General features: G+C 43.3%; 1 protein-coding gene across 12 annotated transcripts in view; it reads left to right on the top strand.

The window, feature by feature from the left end:
• DPF3 (double PHD fingers 3) overlaps window positions 1-21,761 on the top strand; it is a 474,508-nt gene that overhangs the window by 295,143 nt on the left and 157,604 nt on the right. For 11 of the 12 annotated variants that reach the window (XR_012221569.1, XM_073552705.1, XM_073552706.1 and 8 more), the window contains 2 exons: window positions 12,843-13,003; window positions 15,692-15,799. Coding sequence is in view for 11 of the 12 variants with exons in the window: in XM_073552699.1 (XP_073408800.1) it covers window positions 12,843-13,003; window positions 15,692-15,799 (269 nt within the window). In the remaining variant the exon portion in view is untranslated. Of the gene's footprint in view, window positions 1-11,659; window positions 11,824-12,842; window positions 13,004-15,691; window positions 15,800-21,761 lie in introns of those variants that run through there. The other variant, XM_073552707.1, reaches the window with a different exon arrangement.

Here is a 21,761-nt window from a genome sequence, read left to right on the forward strand (position 1 = left end):
TCCGATTCCGAACCTTATCTTCTGATTTGGGATGGAATAACAAGGCCTTGGTAGGGGCCTTTTGGCGAGGCCTCGCGGGTCGAATTAAGGATGAGTTAGCTGGGCGGGATACTCCCACTGCCTTAGAAGATCTCATTTCGCTAGCCACACGTATCGACCTTCGGTTCCAGGAACGTGCTCGCGAGAGGAGACTTCCCCGTGCTTCCCCAACCATCCGCGGTCTACCCTGTCTCCGGCCCGGAATATCCGCTTCTGCTTCCATGCCTGAACCCATGCAAGTAGACCGGCTTAAGGTATCTGGACAACGCCGGGAGGAAAGACGCACTCACGGTCTCTGCTTCTACTGTGGTAGTGACTCCCATCTGGTCCGTACCTGCCCGGAACGTCCGGAAAACTCCTCCGCCTAGGTCAGGTAAGAGAGACCTCCCTAGGTGTGTATGATACCTCTCTACCCCTCACTCTGTCTGTCTTGTTGCACGTTGGTGGAAAACGTTTTTCTCTGGCAGCCTATGTGGATTCCGGCGCAGCGGGAAATTTTATTAGGCTCAAAGAGGTTCTTAAATTTTCGGTCCCGGTCAAGACCTTAGAAACTCCACGGATCCTTGCTTCCGTGGACGGTAAACCTCTCCAAGAGACCATTACCTTGGTCACCCATGAGGTAGAACTCCAGGTAGGGGCCCTACACAAGGAGAGGATTGCTTTTTATGTCCTAGCGAGCGTCTCTCACCCTATCCTTCTAGGCCTTCCCTGGTTACGAGCCCACGGCCCTACCTTAGACTGGCATAAGGGTAATATCCTGCGCTGGGGGGAGTCCTGTAGGTCTGGGTGTCTGCTGCCGGTGCGTCCCGTGGGTGGTTCTCCTTCCCCCTCCTTACCCTCCGGGTTGCCCATTGCTTACAGCTCTTTTTCGGATGTTTTTGACAAGAGGGAGGCCGAGAACCTTCCGCCTCACCGACCCTATGATTGCCCCATCGAGCTCGTCCCTGGAGCCATCCCTCCGCGGGGTAGGATTTATCCACTCTCGCCGGCAGAGACGCAAGCCATGTCGGAATACGTTCAAGAGAACTTAGCCAAGGGTTTCATACGGAAGTCTTCCTCTCCTGCGGGCGCAGGCTTCTTTTTTGTCAAGAAGAAGGACGGGTCGCTCCGCCCGTGCATTGATTACAGAGGTCTGAACAGCATCACGATTAAGAACAAGTACCGTTACCCCTCATCCCCGAACTCTTTGATCGCCTGAGAGGGGCGCAAATATTTACCAAACTTGATCTTCGAGGAGCCTATAACTTGGTCCGAATTCGCGCTGGGGATGAGTGGAAGACCGCATTCAACACCCGTGACGGTCACTATGAATACCTGGTGATGCCGTTTGGCCTCTGTAACGCACCAGCGGTATTCCAGGAGCTCGTTAACGATATTTTTCGGGATCTCCTTTACTCCTGTGTCGTGGTTTATCTTGACGACATTCTTGTCTTCTCTCCAGATCTCTCCACCCATCGACGAGATGTACGGCAAGTGTTGCAGCGTCTAAGGGAGAACCACCTATTTGCCAAGTTGGAGAAATGCGCCTTCGAACAACCGTCTCTGCCGTTCCTTGGGTATATCGTTTCGAAGTCTGGATTGAGGATGGATCCTGAGAAAGTGTCCACGATCCTGGCCTGGCCCCGTCCCCTTGGTCTCAAAGCCATTCAACGCTTTCTCGGCTTTGCTAACTATTATAGGCAATTCGTTCCTCATTTTTCCACCATAACCAAGCCCATCTCTGCTCTCGTGCGCAAAGGAGCCAATCCCCGCCTCTGGCCTCCCGAGGCAGAAGACGCCTTTCAAACTCTGAAGAGAGAATTCGCTACAGCGCCCGTTCTCCACCGTCCTGATGCCGAGAGACCCTTCATTCTCGAGGTCGACGCATCCTCCGTGGGAGCGGGGGCGGTTCTCCTGCAAAGAACCTCCTCTGGCCGGACTGTCACCTGTGGGTTCTTTTCTAAAGCCTTTTCTCCCCCCGAACGCAATTACTCCATTGGGGACAAGGAACTACTGGCAATCAAACTGGCTTTAGAGGAATGGCGTTACCTTCTCGAAGGAGCTGTCCATCCCTTTACGATATTTACCGACCACAAGAATTTGGCCTATGTTCAGTCTGCCCAAAGGCTCAATCCCCGGCAAGCCCGATGGTCCCTATTTTTTGGACGCTTTGATTTCGAGCTCCGCTTTCGTCCGGGTAATAAGAACATCAGAGCTGATGCCCTATCAAGATCATTTCTCCCGACCGATGAAGAGGAGAGCCCCGCTCACATCATCGATCCAGCAAAGATCGTCACCCTAGCCCCTCTAAGTTTGGTCAACCCACCACCAGGCAAGACCTTGGTATTGGACCATGACAGAGTAAGGGTTCTGCACTGGGGACACTCTTCTAAGGTCGCCGGGCATGTCGGAGCCAAGAGGACTCTATCCCTCATCTCCCGCCATTATTGGTGGCCTTCACTCCGCCAGGATGTCCTGGAATTTACCGCTTCTTGCTCATCCTGCGCCCGGAATAAGATTCCACGACAGCTACCCTCTGGTCTCTTACATCCTTTGCCGGTTCCATCGGTTCCCTGGAGCCACATCGCCATGGATTTCGTCACGGATCTACCTCCATCTTCCGGCTGCTCTGTCATTTTGGTGGTGGTAGACCGTTTTTCCAAAATGGCTCATTTCATCCCGCTACCTGGTCTGCCTTCTGCGCCCGAGTTGGCGAAGATCTTCGTGCATCATGTTTTCCAACTTCATGGTTTTCCCCAGCACATCGTGTCTGACCGTGGTGTTCAATTCACCTCTCGTTTCTGGAGAGCTCTCTCTAGCTCAATGGGGGTAGTCCTGGATTTCTTCTCCGCCTATCATCCACAATCCAACGGCCAAGTGGAGCGGATCAATCAGGTGTTAACCACTTATCTTCGACATTTTTCTAATGCACACCAAAGTAACTGGGTCTCACTGCTTCCCTGGGCGGAATTTGCTCACAACAATCACCCCAACGAGTCCTCTTCCAAATCTCCCTTTTTTGTAGTTTTTGGGCAGCATCCGGGCATTCCCCTTCCCGTGTCCCCCACCTTGGGCGTGCCGGCGGCGGACTCCTTGTCCTCAGAATTCTCTAAAATTTGGGAGGAGACTAAAAGGTCCCTTGAGAGAGCTAGCGATCGGATGAAAAGATACGCCGACAAGAGGCGCCTGGACACCCCTCCTTATCATTGTCATGTCGGACGCTGTTCACACCACAGCGTCCGGCAGGCAGAGGTAGTTCCACCTCCAGCCACTATAGCCTCAGTGGCGCCGGCTTGATCTTCAGGCTCTCGGGGGTTAATCCTGCTGGAGACCAGGTTGGAAGGTTAGTCATGCCCACGGTCTTTAAATAGTCATACTGGCATATGGGCGTCGCCGATTATAGCTTGTGTTTCATACCAAGTGGTTCCGGTCTGGAGTGGAGGTGTTCAAGAGAGAGAGATTCATATCTGGTGTCGTATGATCCGTCGTTATCCTTTCTCCTTCCCATATTTGTGTTTAGTTGTGCCCTGTTCACATTACTGTTTATTCCTGTGTGTGTGCGGCGCAGTGCAGTTTAAGTTCTCCCTGTCTGTCATTATTTGTGTGGGAGCTTTGGTGGTGTGTCTCCTCACTGGGTGGAGGGTGGAGGGTTAAGTGCAGGGCTGAGCAGGAGATAAGGAAAGGTCGGAGGCTCAGGCATTTGCACCTTCAGCAAAAACCCTGGGTTGAGGGTCAGACAGGGTTTCCCCTAGTAAAAGGGACACCACAGGGGCCCCGGGTATTTCAGCCTTAGTTGAACTAAGCCCCCGTGACAATCATCCAGGCGATAAGGTCTGGCTGTCCTCGCGCTTCCTCCGACTTAAAATCCCCTCTTATAAGTTAGGTCCACGTTACGTTGGCCCCTTTGAGGTTTTGACTCGCATCAATGATGTAACCTATAAACTAAAATTGCCTGCCTCCCTGCGGATCCCCAACACTTTCCATGTCTCGCTTCTCAAACTCACAGTGTTTAATCGCTTTCAGCCAGCCTCGTCCCACGCTCCGCAACCTAGCTCCGCTGGGGACGTCTTTGATGTCAGGGACATCCTGGCAAAGAGGACCGTCCGAGGTAGAACCTTCTTTCTGGTAGATTGGGAAGGATTCGGTCCTGAGGAAAGGTCATGGGAGCCCCGGGAGAACATCAATGCTCCTCATATCATGAGAAGGTTTCTATCCCGCCTGAAGAAGGAGGGGAGTAAGAGAGGGGGTACTATTACGCGCCCCGATGCTCACCTGGGGTCCCCCTCCTCCCGGTGCATCCCTCCTTCATCCTCGCGCCGTGCCCTGTCTGGCTTTGCAGGGTCACTGCGCGTCAGAGGCACGCACATGCGCACTCGCTCATTTCTGACCGCGGGGCATCCTGGGAGCACGTGACCCGGTGGCTCCGCCCCAACATGGCGGCGCCCACCGGGTATTTCTGTCTGGCGTCTTGAATGGTAAGACGCCTGTTTGTCTTGCTCTGTGGCACTTAGCGTTCCTGCGCAGCGTCACCCCGACTCTCAGGTCCCCCCTCTCTCCTAGTCTGCGCTCTGCTCTCCGCTCCATAGCCCCGTCTGGACCCCCGCTCAGTTCCCTCTGCTGCCTCCGTGCCTGACCCTCGCTTGGTCCTTCCCTGCTGCTGTCATCGGTAGCCCCTTAGCTAGGGTTCCATCTGTACCCCTAGGTCAGTCCCCCCTAACCTTCCTTCCTTCTTTCTTCCAGCGTTCCTGCTCTGGCTCCATCCTGATCGGTCCTGGTTCCCTACGTTCTGTTCCCTCCTGCTCCGGGTCTACTCTAGTCAGTATCCTTTGGCCTTTCCCTCTGTACACTCCCTGGGTCGTCCCTTTGGTTCCGGCTGTCGTGGTCTCACCCCCCCTTGGGCCTGCCCCTAACACTCCCTGTTACCTGGGCCGCTCGCCCTCGGGGGCTCTGGAGCCACGACCCAGAGGGTCCACTCTCTGGTTCCTACTTAGAACCGTAACAATGGTGTTATCATCCTTCTGTAAAGCTGGAAATAACACAATTTATTACTGTGCCAACACAGACCACCCTCTGACACAGACTGCAGGGGGAGCCCAGTATCACACAGGATAGGATTAGATATACAGCTCAGCACACAGTATCACACAGAATAGTATTAGATACACGGCTCAGCAGACAGTATCACACAGAATAGGATTAGATACACGGCTCAGTAGTCAGTATCACACAGGATAGGATTAGATGCATAGTTTTTATGTGCAATATAATCATTATAATTTGTTATAACTAACCACAGTTGGTTACTATGCCCAGGCAATGCCGGGCTCTTCAGCTAGTCTGCTATAAATCTGTAAATATAAAATGAGCAATGCGTGCATAATAGAGTTGAGCGACTTTGGTCGGATCAGGTTTCATGAAACAAAATTTGTTTCAGATGAAACTGGTCCGACTAGGGAAAAAAAAGTCGGAGTTTCGTCCGAAACCCGACCCCAATGCAAGTCAATGGGAAATAAAAGTCGACATTGAGCGGATGACATTCATCCACTCAATGCCGACTTTTATTCCCCATTGACTTGCATTGGGGTCGTGTTTCGGACGAAACTCCGACTTTTTTTGCCCTAGTCGGACCAGTTTCATCTGAAACAAATTTTTTTTTCATGAAACCCGATCCGACCAAAGTCGCTCAACTCTAGTGCATAAGACTTCAGGAATCTCATTAAGTTGCTGGTACTTGGAAATTCTTCAAAAATTTGTGCAAAAAAAAAAAGGAAAATATGTGACAAAGCCACATTGTGTGCACAGACCCTCAAATGGATTTTGGAGGAGAATCTGCACCTAAATAACTTGTGTATAAACCTATTGTAAAGTATCCCATTGTTGTGACAGAGGTAAGCATATGAGAAATCACAAAGTGCCTGACAGATGATCTCTGGAAAATAGTTGTCCCTCTCCTGCTTTACAATCCACTAGGTCCCATTTTGAGGAGTTTTTAACCTTTTTTTCTGTTAGTGTTTATAAGCGAGTCTGGACTTTCTTAGATGGATCATTTACAAGTCATATACCTGGTGCCAATGCTTATTTCATTCATCAGACCGGTGTTTTTACTGTTGTGTCTACGGACTCGCCTGCTTTGTTACAGTTTAATATAATTTTCCCTGATCTTGTTTCTAGGCTTCTGTTTAAACTCCATATCATTAGGTGACAGCAAAGCACAGTGATATTTATACATTGTTTCTAAACCTTGCCTTCCTGTAGGCTCTTTTTTTTTTAATAACTCCTGTAGTGTCTGAAGGTGGTCTGTGGATACCGAATCCTGTTTTTTAATTCCTGCTCTGCCGGGTGCCTGGAATCTTGCAGAGGAAGTAATTATCTCTTGGACAGCAGGGTCCTTCTGTGGATCATTTGCTGTTGGTAGGAGCCATGTGAGAAATTTATGAGCCAGATTATCTTTTCAATAAAGCCCTGCAGACAGCACTAGGGAATCAGTGACAGCTAGAATCTAAAGGTGTGCCACTGCCTCCTTTCACTGGGCTGAGTCACTAGGATCATCTCATTAACCCCTCCGATACTTAGTTTTTCAATTCTGCAAAAGTATTGTGTACAGACTTGTGCTTGTTTTCTAAGTGCCCAAAAGGAATCCCGACAAATGGTACTGTGGAGGCCAAATACCGAGAGCCCATATCCTGCTACCAGGAGTTCCTAGCAAGTAGAAGACACCAGAAGTATGTCACAGACATTTATATTACGTGCACACTACTGAGCCATATGTATACACTGGGAAAAGTGTCTGTCTTCTATTAACGTTGCCATAGACTCCCATTCACCAGACTAGCTTCAAAAGAGCATCCTTCTGGGTGGTATTCATCTGTATACTGTTTGTATGACTATGTAGGAAAATGGTAAATGTTTTTATGCAGTGGGTCCTTATGGTGGACAGATGTCATGACATCCATCCAGATTGTGGGCAATGTCAGGCATATACAGTTCCTCATGGGCGTATATACTTGGCATTAATCAGAAAACACTTAGTGTAAGACTTCATTCACACATCTCTGTGACACCCACCTCCTAGCTCTGTCTGTTTTTCTCTAGCAAACTGACAAATAATATTAATTCTTTAATTGATCCATATACCCATCTGTTTTAAAAACAGATCTTTGTCTCTGCTCCGTGAGACTCAGAGCATGTCGTATTCTCATCTGTTTTGGGAATCAGACTCTACCATTAAAATGTGTGGGGATTTGTATGATAGTGTGGATTGTGATCATGGAGTTTAATGGAAATTAACAATCTACAATAAACTCCATTAGATGCAGGCAGGGCTGTGGAGTTGGAGTCTGTATAAAATGGACTGATTGCGACTCCTAAAATACATAATAAATTGAATACAGTAGTACAATGCAGGATGTGCTGTAAATGTTTCCATAATATAGTGGTAAAGTTATGAAATGTCCCATAAATGTCTGTTCTGTTCCTGATCTAAGGATCTCGGCTTTTAAGATGAATCTGTGCTACACTTTATATACATGATCAGTAGTGAAGCCATGCTGGGGAGTGGGAGTCATGGAGTTGGGTGTCAGGGAAATTGAGGAGTCTCAGTTGGTGGTTTGGCTTACCGACTCCACAGCCCTGCTTGCGGGCTTTGCTATGATTAAACTGCAGGTTTGCAACAATTGGGGGAAAAAAAGACGCTTTGGTAAAATAAGATAAAAAACGCATCAATACTTGTGATCCTTATGCTGCTCCGGTACCTGGTCCTCTACCATACTTTGTATAACCCTTCTCTCCATGATGATATCTGTACCTCTGTGACACTGCATCCAAACATGTGCTACGGAAGAATATACAGTGGGTATAAAAAGACAGTCTTCACAAATTTGTTAAAATTGTTCAGCTCACCTTGTATGTGGCTCCATATTGGATTGCCAAATCAAAGAAGGTGATCAGAAAAAAAATCTGGGTCCACAAAGGGAAAACATGAACAAAGTTACCAACAGAACTTTGTGCCATGATTAAGAACCATTCAGACTCATTAGTTCGAAACTCATAGTCCATTATAATTTTGGGAGGATGTCCTGTTTTTAAATCATTTTGATATTTTTAATACTCAGTTGATGGAATAAAGCTACTTTGTAATAATTTGTACTGTATTGGAATGTGAGTGACAGACTACTTACCCCTTTTTCTATTGGAAACTTTGAAAAAAAAAAATTATGTATATATATATATATATATATATATATATATATATATATATATATAATATAAACATATATAGAACAAAATTGAAAAAACATCACAAAATAGGGAAAAGATTCAGGTGCAGGCCCTCCAGGTACATACCAAACCTCCAAATAGGCCATCAGAAAAGAAGGCAGCACACCATGTTGGTTTTCAATAATAATAACTTTATTGAAAACCAACGTGGTGTGCTGCCTTCTGTTTTGATGGAATATATATATATATATATATATATATATATATATATATACAGTGCCTACAAGTAGTATTCAACCCCCTGCAGATTTAGCAGGTTTGATAAGATGCAAATAAGTTAGAGCCTTCAAACTTCACACAAGAGCAGGATTTATTAACAGATGCATAAATCTTACAAACCAAAAAGTTATGTTGCTCAGTTAAATTTTAATAAATTTTAAACATAAAAGTGTGGGTCAATTATTATTCAACCCCTAGGTTTAATATTTTGTGGAATAACCCTTGTTTGCAATTACAGCTAATAATCATCTTTTATAAGACCTGATCAGGCCGGCACAGGTCTCTGGAGTTATCTTGGCCCACTCCTCCATGCAGATCTTCTCCAAGTTATCTAGGTTCTTTGGGTGTCTCATGTGGACTTTAATCTTGAGCTCCTTCCACAAGTTTTCAATTGGGTTAAGGTCAGGAGACTGACTAGGCCACTCCAACACCTTGATTTTTTGCCTCTTGAACCAGGCCTTGGCTTTCTTGGCTGTGTGCTTTGGGTCGTTGTCTTGTTGGAAGATGAAATGACGACCCATCTTAAGATCCTTGATGGAGGAGCGGAGGTTCTTGGCCAAAATCTCCAGGTAGGCCGTGCTATCCATCTTCCCATGGATGCGGACCAGATGGCCAGGCCCCTTGGCTGAGAAACAGCCCAACAGCATGATGCTGCCACCACGATGCTTGACTGTAGGGATGGTATTCTTGGGGTCGTATGCAGTGCCATCCAGTCTCCAAACGTCACGTGTGTGGTTGGCACCAAAGATCTCGATCTTGGTCTCATCAGACCAGAGAACCTTGAACCAGTCTGTCTCAGAGTCCTCCAAGTGATCATGAGCAAACTGTAGACGAGCCTTGACATGACGCTTTGAAAGTAAAGGTACCTTACTGGCTCGTCTGGAACGGAGACCATTGCGGTGGAGTACGTTACTTATGGTATTGACTGAAACCAATGTCCCCACTGCCATGAGATCTTCCCGGAGCTCCTTCCTTGTTGTCCTTGGGTTAGCCTTGACTCTTCGGACAAGCCTGGCCTCGGCACGGGAGGAAACTTTCAAAGGCTGTCCAGGCCGTGGAAGGCTAACAGTAGTTCCATAAGCCTTCCACTTCTGGATGATGCTCCCAACAGTGGAGACAGGTAGGCCCAACTCCTTGGAAAGGGTTTTGCACCCCTTGCCAGCCTTGTGACCCTCCACGATCTTGTCTCTGATGGCCTTGGAATGCTCCTTTGTCTTTCCCATGTTGACCATGTATGAGTGCTGTTCACAAGTTTGGGGAGGGTCTTAAATAGTCAGAAAAGGCTGGAAAAAGAGATAATTAATCCAAACATGTGAAGCTCATTGTTCTTTGTGCCTGAAATACTTCTTAATACTTTAGTGGAACCAAACAGAATTCTGGTGGTTTGAGAGGTTGAATAATAAATGACCCTCTGAATAAACTTTTCACAATTTAAAAAAAAATTAAACAAAGAAATAACATTCTTTTTTGCTGCAGTGCATTTCACACTTCCAGGCTGATCTACAGTCCAAATGTCACAATGCCAAGTTAATTCCGAATGTGTAAACCTGCTAAATCTGCAGGGGGTTGAATACTACTTGTAGGCACTGTATATATATATATATATATATAATGTCTACACACCCCTGTTAATGTGCCAGGTTTCTGTCATGCAAAAAGTAACATACTAAGAATATTTGGATTTTTTTTCCTCTTTTACTGTCACCCATAATCTGCACAATTCAATTAAAAAATTGAATTGTACAGGTTATGGGTGACAGTAAAGGTGGAAAAAATGAAGGTGGAACAAAATTAAATCTTTTCAAAGGGAAAAAGAAAAATAAAGAACTAAAATTGTAGTTGCATATATATTCACACCCTTTAAACTATTAAATTGTTGAAGTTCTCTTTGAATTTCTGACAGCATTCAGTCTTTTTGAGTAGGTGTCTATCGGCATGGGATATCTCGAATTTGCAATCTTTTGCCCACTATTTCATGCACAAGGGCTCCAAATCTGTCAGATTGTGCAGGCATCTCTTGTGTACAGCGCCCTGTTAAGGTCATCCACATAATTTTTGTCAATTGGATTTAGGCCTGGCCTCCGACTGGGCCATTCTAAAGCTCTGGTCTTCTGGTAAATCTATTCTTTGGTTGATTTGGAGATTAAAGTTGGTGACATGCAGAAAGGAGAAATCCCCCTTCAGCTTAAGATTTTTAAGAGAGGGTTGAAGGTTTTGTTGCAAAATTCACTGATATTTAGAACTGTTCATAATTTCCTTCACCTTGACTAAAGCTCTAGTTCCTGCTACCTCCACCATGCTTGACTGTGGTTATGGTGTTCCTTTGGTGGCGCCCAGTGTTGGTTTGCCTGAAGCATACTTTTGCCCAAAAAGTTCATCTTTTGTCTAATCAGACCATAATATGTTTGCCCACATAATTTTTATAGACTTCATGTAGATTTTAGCATAACATAGCTGGGTCTGAATATTTTTTTTTTTTTTATTTTGTAAGTGTTCCATCCTGCCACTCTACCCCACAGGCCAGACATATGACGAATATGGCGAAAATGGGAGATTATCATATGCAGTACATAACCAGTATTTGCCAGAAGTTCCTGCAGCTCCTTTATTGTTGCTGTGGGCCTTTTGTCATCCTACCACAGTAATTTTCTTTTTGTCTTTTCATCAATTTTTGAGAGATGGCCAATTCTAGGTAAAGTCACTGTAGTGTGAAATTTAAACCACTTTTTGACGACCGTCTTCATAGCGTTCCATGATATGTCTAATGTTTTGGGCTTCTTTTGTACCATTCTCTGCACTGATAACTTTCAACAATGTGATCCCTTTGCTCATCCGATAAACCAAATAGACTAGCGCATACTGTGATTTATTTTTTTTTCACATGGACATTCGGTCTGTGTAAAAGGGGAAAAAAAAGTAATCTGAACAGTCAAACTGAATAACATAATTGGTCTTAGTGCTATCCATGTAGTGTGTTATCTCTACGGGCAAAAATTAGCACAAATTAGTGTGCATTTGTTGCACTCATATCATCCTTTAAATTTTAGCCTGGAGAAATATCTGTATCTTGTGTGTCTACAGTAGTGTAATACATGGCAATACATCACACATACCAACATATGCACAGTATCTATTTAGGGAAACTTCAGAGCTGAAGGTGAAAGCAGTATCCTACTCAACAATTATCTTAACTCCTTGTTGTAAAATTATATACATGTACATTTTCATTACCAAGTATTTCCTTAATTTCAATGTATATGTCCTTCAGGGGCGCAGCATCAATGCCCACAAGGTCACCCCCTGATGCAGGTGATTGACAGCCATACTGCCAAAGTGATTGTTATCCTAATTATGACACATGATTGACCAAACAAATATTTGTTCCTTTGTCACTGCTCCTTGTGAATACGCCCAGTGATCAATTGACAGAAGAGTAAATGCTTGTCTGTCTAATACTTCCGTTTCTTATGAGGTCTTAAAACCATTGGCAGCACATCCCATCACGTAAGCAGAAATGTGCTGCCAACTATAATGACAGAAAGTGGATTGAGTGATCAATTCTAGGTGAAAATTGTCCTTTACGAGCATCATTTGACTGCCTGCATAGAGGGCCCACTAAGCCTCACCTTCAATAGCGAACATGGCGGTCTGACATTGCAATAGGAGTCGCCCGCAACATTAATGTCGATTTTGTCTAGCAAGTGTTTATTCATAATGTGTTTCACAAACATAATTTACAGGCTTCAGAAATATTCCAGTGGATTACACTGAAAAAAAAAAAAATCCTACGGTATTTATTAAATAATGTGTTCACATGCATTGGAGACCACTATCGGGAGTCAAATTTTTGGGATGGCAAAAAGTGCTAAATATTGAAATAGGAGAGCCAGAAACATGGAGACTGGTACTGCTGTTGTATTTAACTCATAAACCATTGTCTACCATGTAACAAACCCTCAGCTATATGAGCATGCCTATTCACAGGACAGGTGATACATATCTGATTGTTTGACCATTGTGAAGGAATTTGAAAGGAGCAGCGGTCGAGCATGAGCACTGCTGACTGACAGCTGCGCACGGTGCTAGTTTTAAGTGAGGTCCCAGTGGTGGAGCCCTCGATGATCAGTCATTTACTAAATATCCACTGCGGGACAACCTCTTTGGGTAAATGAAAAGTATATAGTCTTAAGCAAACAACCCATTTTACATGATAACAATGACAGTACATGTTGTATACAAACTTGTTTCTAAATATTATTGCTGTGTGTCATGGTCACAGTAAATGATTGTACAATACCTACCCAATATTTTTATGGCTCTCTTTGCAGACTGGGGGATCAATTCTACAAGGAAGCAATTGAGCACTGCAGGAACTACAACTCAAGGCTATGTGCTGAACGCAGTGTTCGCCTCCCCTTTCTTGACTCACAGACTGGTGTAGCCCAGAACAACTGCTACATCTGGATGGAGAAAAGGCACAGAGGACCAGGTAGCCCACACCTTATGCATAAAACTATAATTATGATTGCAGAATTATTTTTTTTTATAGTTTCATGCATGTCTGCCAGCAAACGCTAAACCTTTGCTTATACAACTTAAGCTGCATTCACACTACAAGGTAATCCTGAAGTAGCATTGTTAAAAGCATTCATTTCACAATTATTTTGCTGTGCAAGATACTCGTTCATCAGGTGAAATGAAGATCATCGTTCTTGGCTGTGCATCGTCCTGTGAAAATAAATATCGCACTCCCAAAAACTATGGCAGCCTGTGTTCACTAAGTGATTTAATATTGATTGCTTAGTGTGTGTAAACAGGCATTTGAATGACTGCTAATCCATAAAAGTTTACTGATCAGCGGTGATATAGTGCCATCAGTCAGTCCATGTGACGGACCCTTACTCATGGTGTCTGGTAATTTGATGTATAAAATTCTGCTGGAAACACTTCTCACCTTTTGCTGCAATAATGCATCCTGTGCTTTTGCAGAAAGTCTTTTCCTCTGGGCTAGCAACTTATTGTATAACATAGTGTTGAACTATCTTCAGCGTAAAGAAGAACAAGGAGTCCTGGAAGTGATGATGTGCCCCCTCAGAGCCCTAATCTCACTGTCATCCAGTCTGTCTGGGATTGCATAAAGCGTTTGACCTCAGCTGCAGTACCAACCATCACCACCCTTCAATCGCATGGTGGGAGTGCTGGTGAGGTACAAAGTCCCCTCTCACTATCAGTTGTATAGATGCCATCATCTCTCTTGGCATCTAGATGATTAAATGCCCACGATTAATGGTAGCAATGTTCTAATCTATTGCAGCAGGTTTTCCGCTGTAATATACAGCTGAGGCCCCCTGCAAATTGACCTGGCTCACCTCCTAAACCTGCTACATCCCTGTTGCAAAGGAAATCATATGATTTGCATAATCAAGCAAGTTAAGTTAATAAATCAGTGACAACCCATTTTAAAAAAAATTCAGCACCTGCAGTGTTTTTCTTCATAAACAGATGATCTAGAACAATACAATATAATATTCCTACATAATGAAAAAACAAAAATTCAAACACACTAGTTTTTATTGATGAAATTGCTATCCTGTATCTGTCTGCACCTTTTCCATATAATATCTTTACCCATCTGTTTGCCCTCATACACATGCCATTTATATTCCGAGTGAGGATGCATGCTTGTTTTGTTATGGCCATAATGGCTATATTAGGAGATACATAAACAGTCAGTATCTGACTTTACTATAATCAGAAGAATTAGAGGAGTGTTTTATTTGCTATACCAATTCTGTTACAGTACAACGTTGAAAAAACAGGGTATGTTGCAGGTTTTAGTTAGTGTTACCAACGTCTGAAAAAGCAATTCTAGGGGCTGTAGTGCAGTGGTAGCACACTTATGCAGTGAGGAGGCTGTGACCACAGTAAAGTTCCAAAAACAATAGTCTCTTTAATATTCAGAGTACTCACAAAGTAGAAGCACCAAAATTATATCCTCCGGATCGCAGCCGGGAAACAAAACAGTCAAATAATATCCGGGTGCTCAGGGCAACTGCACCACCGTATCAGGCAGCGGGGTGCCAGGAGTTTGCTTTGCTTGGCCTTGTGTTTCCTCACACAGAAGGAGCCTTTTTCAGAGCCGACTGCTCCACAGTTGCAAACTCCAACACTGACACTCCCAAACCCTACTGCAGGGTTTTTTTTTCCCTCTCTCCTAGATTCTGTGGCCATGGGCCACTGGTAAGTTCTGGGCTGGAGGAAACGGACCGGACCCTCTACCTTCCTGCAGTCCGTTTCAAAAATAAAAGCCCATACCGGGTTTTCATGAACAACTCCTTTGTCAAAGTAACTTGACCAGGTTCAAGCTTACTTTTATTCTGCCTTGTGACTCATAGGCATCCTGCTGTGACCACACCACAAGGCACTCCACAGATCTAACACACTTCTGAGCGCATCCTGGGGAACACATAGCAACCCTCGCATATGACTCCGGTCACTGCCTCACAGGGCGCATTCAGACATCCGTGCAAATCAGACCGCAATGAACGGACTGCCCAGCGGGTCTCCTGACCAGAACATGACCATTTCATATACTTCCTATGAAGCTGTCGTGCTCGGGTCGGGAGACCGATCTTTGTTCAATTTGCATGTTCTTTGAGTAAAATTGCGCATAGCAGCTGCAAAGCACTCTGAAATAATTTTTTCCACAGATTGTTAACATTCATGCATTGTTTGATTGTAATTATTGATAAGCTACCGTGCTCAGATAATGTCTTATCTGAGCATGCTTGGGTGTTATCCGATTATCTTGGGCATGCTCGTATATTATGTTCGAGTCCCTGCGGCTGCATGATTTGCTTCTGTTAGCCTTAACACATGTGGGAATTCCCTAACAAACAGGAAATCCCCACTTATTAAGACTGTCTAACAGCCTTAAATCATGCAGCATCAGGGACGCGAACATAATATACGGGCATTACGTGCGAAGATGCTCGGATAACACCTTATCTGAGCAGGCTTGCTCATCACTAATTCTAATCCAAATAGAACTTTGGTTTGTGGCCCCATTGTGCCACCACCTCAGCCAACAATCATTCTCTGTTTGAGGCACAATGTAATAATTTTCCATTTCAAATAAAGCAATAAGTAAATTTATTGCACTTGTCCATGTACACAGGGGTGGCTCCAGGACAGTTGTACACATATCCTGCTCGATGTTGGAGGAAGAAGAGACGTTTGCATCACACTGAAGACCCACGGCTAAGACTTCTGGAGATAAAAGCAGGTGAGTGATGATATCGCTCAGTCTGTTACCCAGTCTAGTGTCCTAACAACCGTCTTCATCTGTGTAATAAATCAGTTCACACAAAATTATTATAGTAATTATTTCTTCATTTAGTGAAGAACACCATTTAGGGAGCATTAACATGAGGCATCATTTTTAATGCACCAGCCATGTGAGTCTCTGTTCTAATTATTTAAATAGGTTTAATGACCTTATTCCCAGTTGGTATGGTAAAACGTAGCACTAATCCAGTCTATTTTTTTTTAAGTAGAACTTTCTTTTATATACTGTAGGTTCCTGTATAACAATGACATTTAGATAAGCAAAGGAGAGGAAGACCAGATTGGAAAAGGGAAGAGTAGTCATGGAAATAAACTCAAAACCATATTGTGCAAAAGGACAACTTGGTTATTATGAGACAGACTTCTGAGACATCCATTGTTTCCATACTACATAATTTTAGTTTGGGAGTCAGTGAGGATACTTCTCAGCTTTCCATTCACCATTATCCTTGCTAACTTATTTATTTATTTACCAAAAACCATTGGAAAAAAGAAAACCCTAAAAAATAACTTTTATTGATGTATTATAAGTACCAAAAAGCAAATTTTCTAAAAGGGGAAGGTAGTGGGTCTAAATATTTAGACTGACAGCAACACATAAAAAATCTGATAAATAGATTATCACATTAAATGGTGTCAAAAATTGTTTGGACACCAAAATATACCAGACAATAAGGAATGGGCTAGGGATGATAGATGGTGCCTTACCCTATACAATGTCCCTTCTTAACAGCTGAGGTTGGCACCGTGGGAACCAATATGGCACCCCCGCTCCATGTTGGCTGACCCTAAATGACCCTCCACAGGAATCCCTATCAAAAGCCACCACCAAACACCTATAAATACAAAGTGCAGTTAGTGCAAATACATATTTGATCCGTATGTGCTCTTAAATTAGACTTGTTGAACCAACATATTATTAAGGCTCCACACAAAGAGAATATATAGATATCCATGAGAATTCTGTGAGCTAGATATCTTGTAGTGGTGTATAAAGATAGTATCATATAATATGGATCAGGAGATAGGCCGCAAAACAAACAAGTTCTTGAATAGAATACAGAAAATTATATATCAATTATCTCGTAATATGGCATGAGTGAGAAATAAAGAGCACAAGATATAGAATGCCTTTCATGATTAGACTCCCAATGAAGATACAAAGCTAATCTTGATCCGTATTATATGATGGTTTTTGGTTTGATATAAGACCCTGTGGCATCAGTTTGTTTTTTTTCAGTTGAATTTATTTTTAACTAATTCTAGGGGCTCTGAACATATTTTCCAGCTTTTGCCTGCAGGAAATATGGAGCAGATACATTTCTTGGTGTTTTTTAGTTTTATCGGAGAATGAGCCTTTAAATAAAAGCTTATTCGAGGTTTTTAGTAGGATTGACTCAAGTGGCTGAAAGAAAGTATTAGAAGGATCTAAAATCTATGAGCGTCTTTAATCTATGAATGTTCCAATGTTTAAACCAGAAGTGGTACACACTCTCTCTATTACCAGACTTCTGAAGGCTTTCAGGAACAACGAGTCAAGTGTAAACTAGGTACCAGCTCAGCAGGACTTTCCATATGGTCTCCACCGGTGATCTTGGATCTTTTTGCCATAGTTAAGGCCATTTACCCCAGGTCATGGACTACTCGGACACCAACAGAAGTTTTTATGGCATCCCTATTCCAAATACTTAGGCATTAATATGGAAATGTGCACCCTTACTTTTTTGTAGGAAGGCTTTCTGCAACATTTTGTATTATAGCTATGGGTTTTTTTCTGGTTCATTCAGAAGACCATTTGTGAGGTCAGACACTGATGATGGACAAGAGGGCCTAACTTGCCATCAGCGCAGGTGGTCTTCTCTTCCATCCTCCCAGTGGATGGCCATGGAACAAGGAGGTGGAATAAGATTCTGCAGGTGAACAACTGGCTACGTCGATGGTGCTGTCAGCAACGATTTGGATTTCTGGATCACGGAGTGAACTACTTATACGATGGACTACTTGCTAGAGATGGGGTGCACCTTACGAAGACTGGAAAGCATGTATTTGGAAGTCGCCTTGCTACACTTGTAAGGAGAGCTTTAAACTAGAACAACATGGGAAGGGAAGCAAAAGACCAGAAAAAGCCATACACCTGACAAATGCTATTGAGAACTCTGCTAATAGAAGTGGAAAGGAAGAACAAAGACGAAAGAATCTAATTAATAAAAATATTGGAGAAAGAGAAACCAATCACAAACTAAAATGTTTCTATACTAATGCACAAAGCATGGGCAACAAACAAGGAGAATTGGAACTACTAACACAGGAAAAGAAATATGATGTCATTGGAATCACTGAAACTTGGTGGGACGATACACATGATTGGAATACAAGACTAGAAGGATACAACTTATTTGCAAGAAACAGACTTGATAAACGAGGAGGGGGTGTTGCATTGTATGTTAGAAACGCGTATATCTGCACAGAGATTGAAGCTTCAGAGACTGGGAGTTCTGTGGAAACTGTTTGGATAAGAATACAAGGACAGAACAATGGAAAGGACACCATTGTAGGCATTTACTACAGGCCGCCTGTGCAAGCTGAAGATATGGATGAACTCTTTATGCATCAAATGGCCAAGTTCTCCAAAAAATATGACATAGTTGTCATGGGAGATTTCAACTATCCAGACATTTGTTGGGAATCTCTCTCAGGCAAAACTAACAGGTCAAGGAAATTCTTATCCTCTCTTGCTGACAACTTTATCTTCCAAAAGGTAAGGGAGAAAACAAGGGGAACTGCTACCTTGGATCTAATCCTTATAAACAGGGAGGAAATGGTTGAGGAGGTAAAAGTGGCTGGAACCCTAGGAGGTAGCGACCATGCTATTTTAGAATTTTGGATAACTAGAGGCGGAAGACCTGTGAAGACTCAGACGTCAAGGTTAGATTTCAGAAAGGCAGATTTTAAGGGATTCAGAAAGATAATTGGAGGGATCCAATGGCTGGATATCCTTAAAGACAAAAATGTCCAGGAAGGAAGGGAAATCTTGAAAAATGAAATTCTCAAAGCACAGTTGTTAACAATTCCAAAAAGAGGGAAGAATAGGAAGCATTTAAGGAAACCAGGATGGGTGAACACAGAACTTAAGCACATGCTAAAAAGGAAGAAAAAAATGTTTATAAAATGGAAAGAGGGAGGCATATCTAAAGAAGAATATAATGCTGTCTGCAGAATCTGCAGGGCACAAATCAGATTAGCTAAAGCTGAAAATGAATTGAGGCTTGCAAGAGATGTCAAAAGCAATAATAAAGGATTTTGGGGATATGTCAAAAGTAAAAGAAAAGTCAAAGATGCTATAGGATTTTTACAGGATGAAAATGATGAAATGGTAAGACAGGATGTTGAAAAGGCTGAACTTTTAAATTCCTATTTTGCATCTGTTTTCTCTCAGAAAGGAAATGTAACACCAACTGTTATTCACTGTCCTATTAAGGGAATAGAAGAATCCAGGATATCTATAAACAGAAAGATAGTGAGGAAACACTTAGCTAACCTAAATGAATTCAAGTCTCCAGGTCCAGATGAATTACACCCCAGAGTACTGAAGGAGATAGCAGAAGAAATTTCTGAACCACTCTCCATAATCTTTGAAAATTCTTGGAGAACAGGAGAAGTGCCAGAAGACTGGAGAAGAGCAAATGTTGTTCCTATCTTCAAAAAGGGGAAGAAGGTGGACCCAGGCAACTATAGGCCGGTGAGTCTGACTTCTATACCAGGAAAGATCTTTGAACAAATTATTAAACAACATGTAAGTCAATACCTGGATAAGAATGAAGTGATCAAACAGAGTCAGCATGGGTTTGTAACTAATAAGTCATGTCAGACTAACTTAATTTCCTTCTATGACAGTATCACTGATTGGGTGGATCAAGGAAATGCTGTAGATATAGTATATCTTGACTTCAGCAAAGCATTTGACAAAGTCTCTCATACAATCCTTATTGAAAAAATGACTAAGTATGGAATGGACAAGGCAACTGTTAGGTGGATTCATAGCTGGCTTAGTGATCGGACCCAAAGAGTGGTCGTAAATGGCTGCACATCCAGTTGGAAGAATGTCTCAAGTGGGGTACCACATGGCTCTGTCCTGGGCCCTGTATTGTTCAACATCTTTATCAACGATTTAGATGAAGGAATTGAGGGTAAACTGATTAAATTTGCTGATGACACAAAGCTAGGAGGGATAGCTAATACTAGAGAAGAGAGAGAGAGGATTCAAAAAGATTTAAATAAACTGGAGAAGTGGGCAGTAACTAACAGAATGGTTTTTAACAGGGAGAAATGCAAAGTACTACATCTGGGCAATAAAAATGAAAAAAGCATATATAGAATGGGAGGAATAGGGCTAAGTGACAGCACATGTGAAAAAGACTTGGGTATACTAATAGATCACAGACTGAATATGAGTCAACAGTGTGATGCAGCAGCAAAAAAGGCAAATGCAGTTCTAGGATGTATTAACAGAAGCATACAGTCTAGATCACGTGAAGTCATTATTTCCCTCTACTCCTCTTTGGTCAGACCTCATCTGGAATATTGTGTCCAGTTTTGGGCACCACATTTTAAAAAAGACATCAACAAACTGGAGCAAGTTCAGAAAAGAGCGACCAGAATGGTGACCGGTCTGCAAACCCTGTCTTATGAGGAAAGGTTGCAGGATTTGGGAATGTTTAGTTTGCAAAAGAGAAGACTGAGAGGAGACTTAATAGCTGTCTACAAATATCTAAAGGGCTGTCACATTGTAGAAGGATCAACTTTATTCTCATTTGCACAAGGAAAGACTAGAAGCAATGGGATGAAACTGAATGGGAGGAGACACAGATTAGATATTAGAAAAAACTTTTTGACAGTTAGAGTGATCAATGAGTGGAACAGGCTGCCACGAGAAGTGGTGAGTTCTCCTTCAATGGAAGTCTTCAAACAGAGGCTGGACAGACATCTGACTGGGATGATTTAGCGAATCCTGCTTTGAGCAGGGGGTTGGACCAGATGGCCCAGGAGGTCCCTTCCAACTCTACGATTCTATGATTCTATGATTCAATATATGTGTTCATCCCAAAGGTGTTGGATGAGGGTGGTGGTCTAGTCAAGTTCTTCCACAACAAACTCCCAGAACCACACATTTATAGATTGTTCCTTGTGCTCTGATGTACAGTCCTGCTTAGAGCAGAAAAATCCTTCCCCAATCTTTTCCTACAAATGTGGAAGCAGACTATTGTCCAAAATGTCTGGTATGTTAAAGCAGTAAGATTTCCTTTTACTGAAGCTAAGGGGTCTAGCCTAACCACTGACAACAAACCCCATAGCGTTATCACTTCTCCACCAAACTTTACAGCTGGCACAATGCAGTCAGGTGGGCAACATTAACCTGACATGCACAAAACCCAGACTCGTCCATCAGATGCTGGAGAGAGAAGCGTAATCCATCTCTACATAGAACACGTTTCCACTGCTCCAGAGTCCAGCGACAGCGACTTTACACCACTCCATCTGATGAATGACATTTTGTTTGGTGATGCATGCAGCTGCTTGGTTATCCTTGGTTATGCTTGATTATGCAGCTGCTTGGTTTTGGAAACCCATGTCATAAAGCTTCCTGCGCACAGTGTTTGTGCTGATGTTAATGCCACAAAAGCTTTGGACCTCTGCAGTTAAGTTGGAAGAGCTTTGTTGACTTTTATGCATCTCCGCTCTCTGTAACACCACTCTGTGGTTCCTAAACATTTAAACATTTATTTTTCATTAACCCCTTCACGACATATGACCTAAACTTGAGTCATATGTTGTGTCCCTGCTTTTGATGTGGGCTTGCAAGCCGAGCCCACATCTTTCCCTGCACATGCTGGTTTAAGCAG

Source organism: Dendrobates tinctorius, unplaced genomic scaffold (genome assembly GCF_039654945.1).
Source record: "Dendrobates tinctorius isolate UK_male_01 unplaced genomic scaffold, ASM3965494v1 ptg000194l, whole genome shotgun sequence".
In the NCBI taxonomy this organism is placed as follows: domain Eukaryota; kingdom Metazoa; phylum Chordata; class Amphibia; order Anura; family Dendrobatidae; genus Dendrobates; species Dendrobates tinctorius.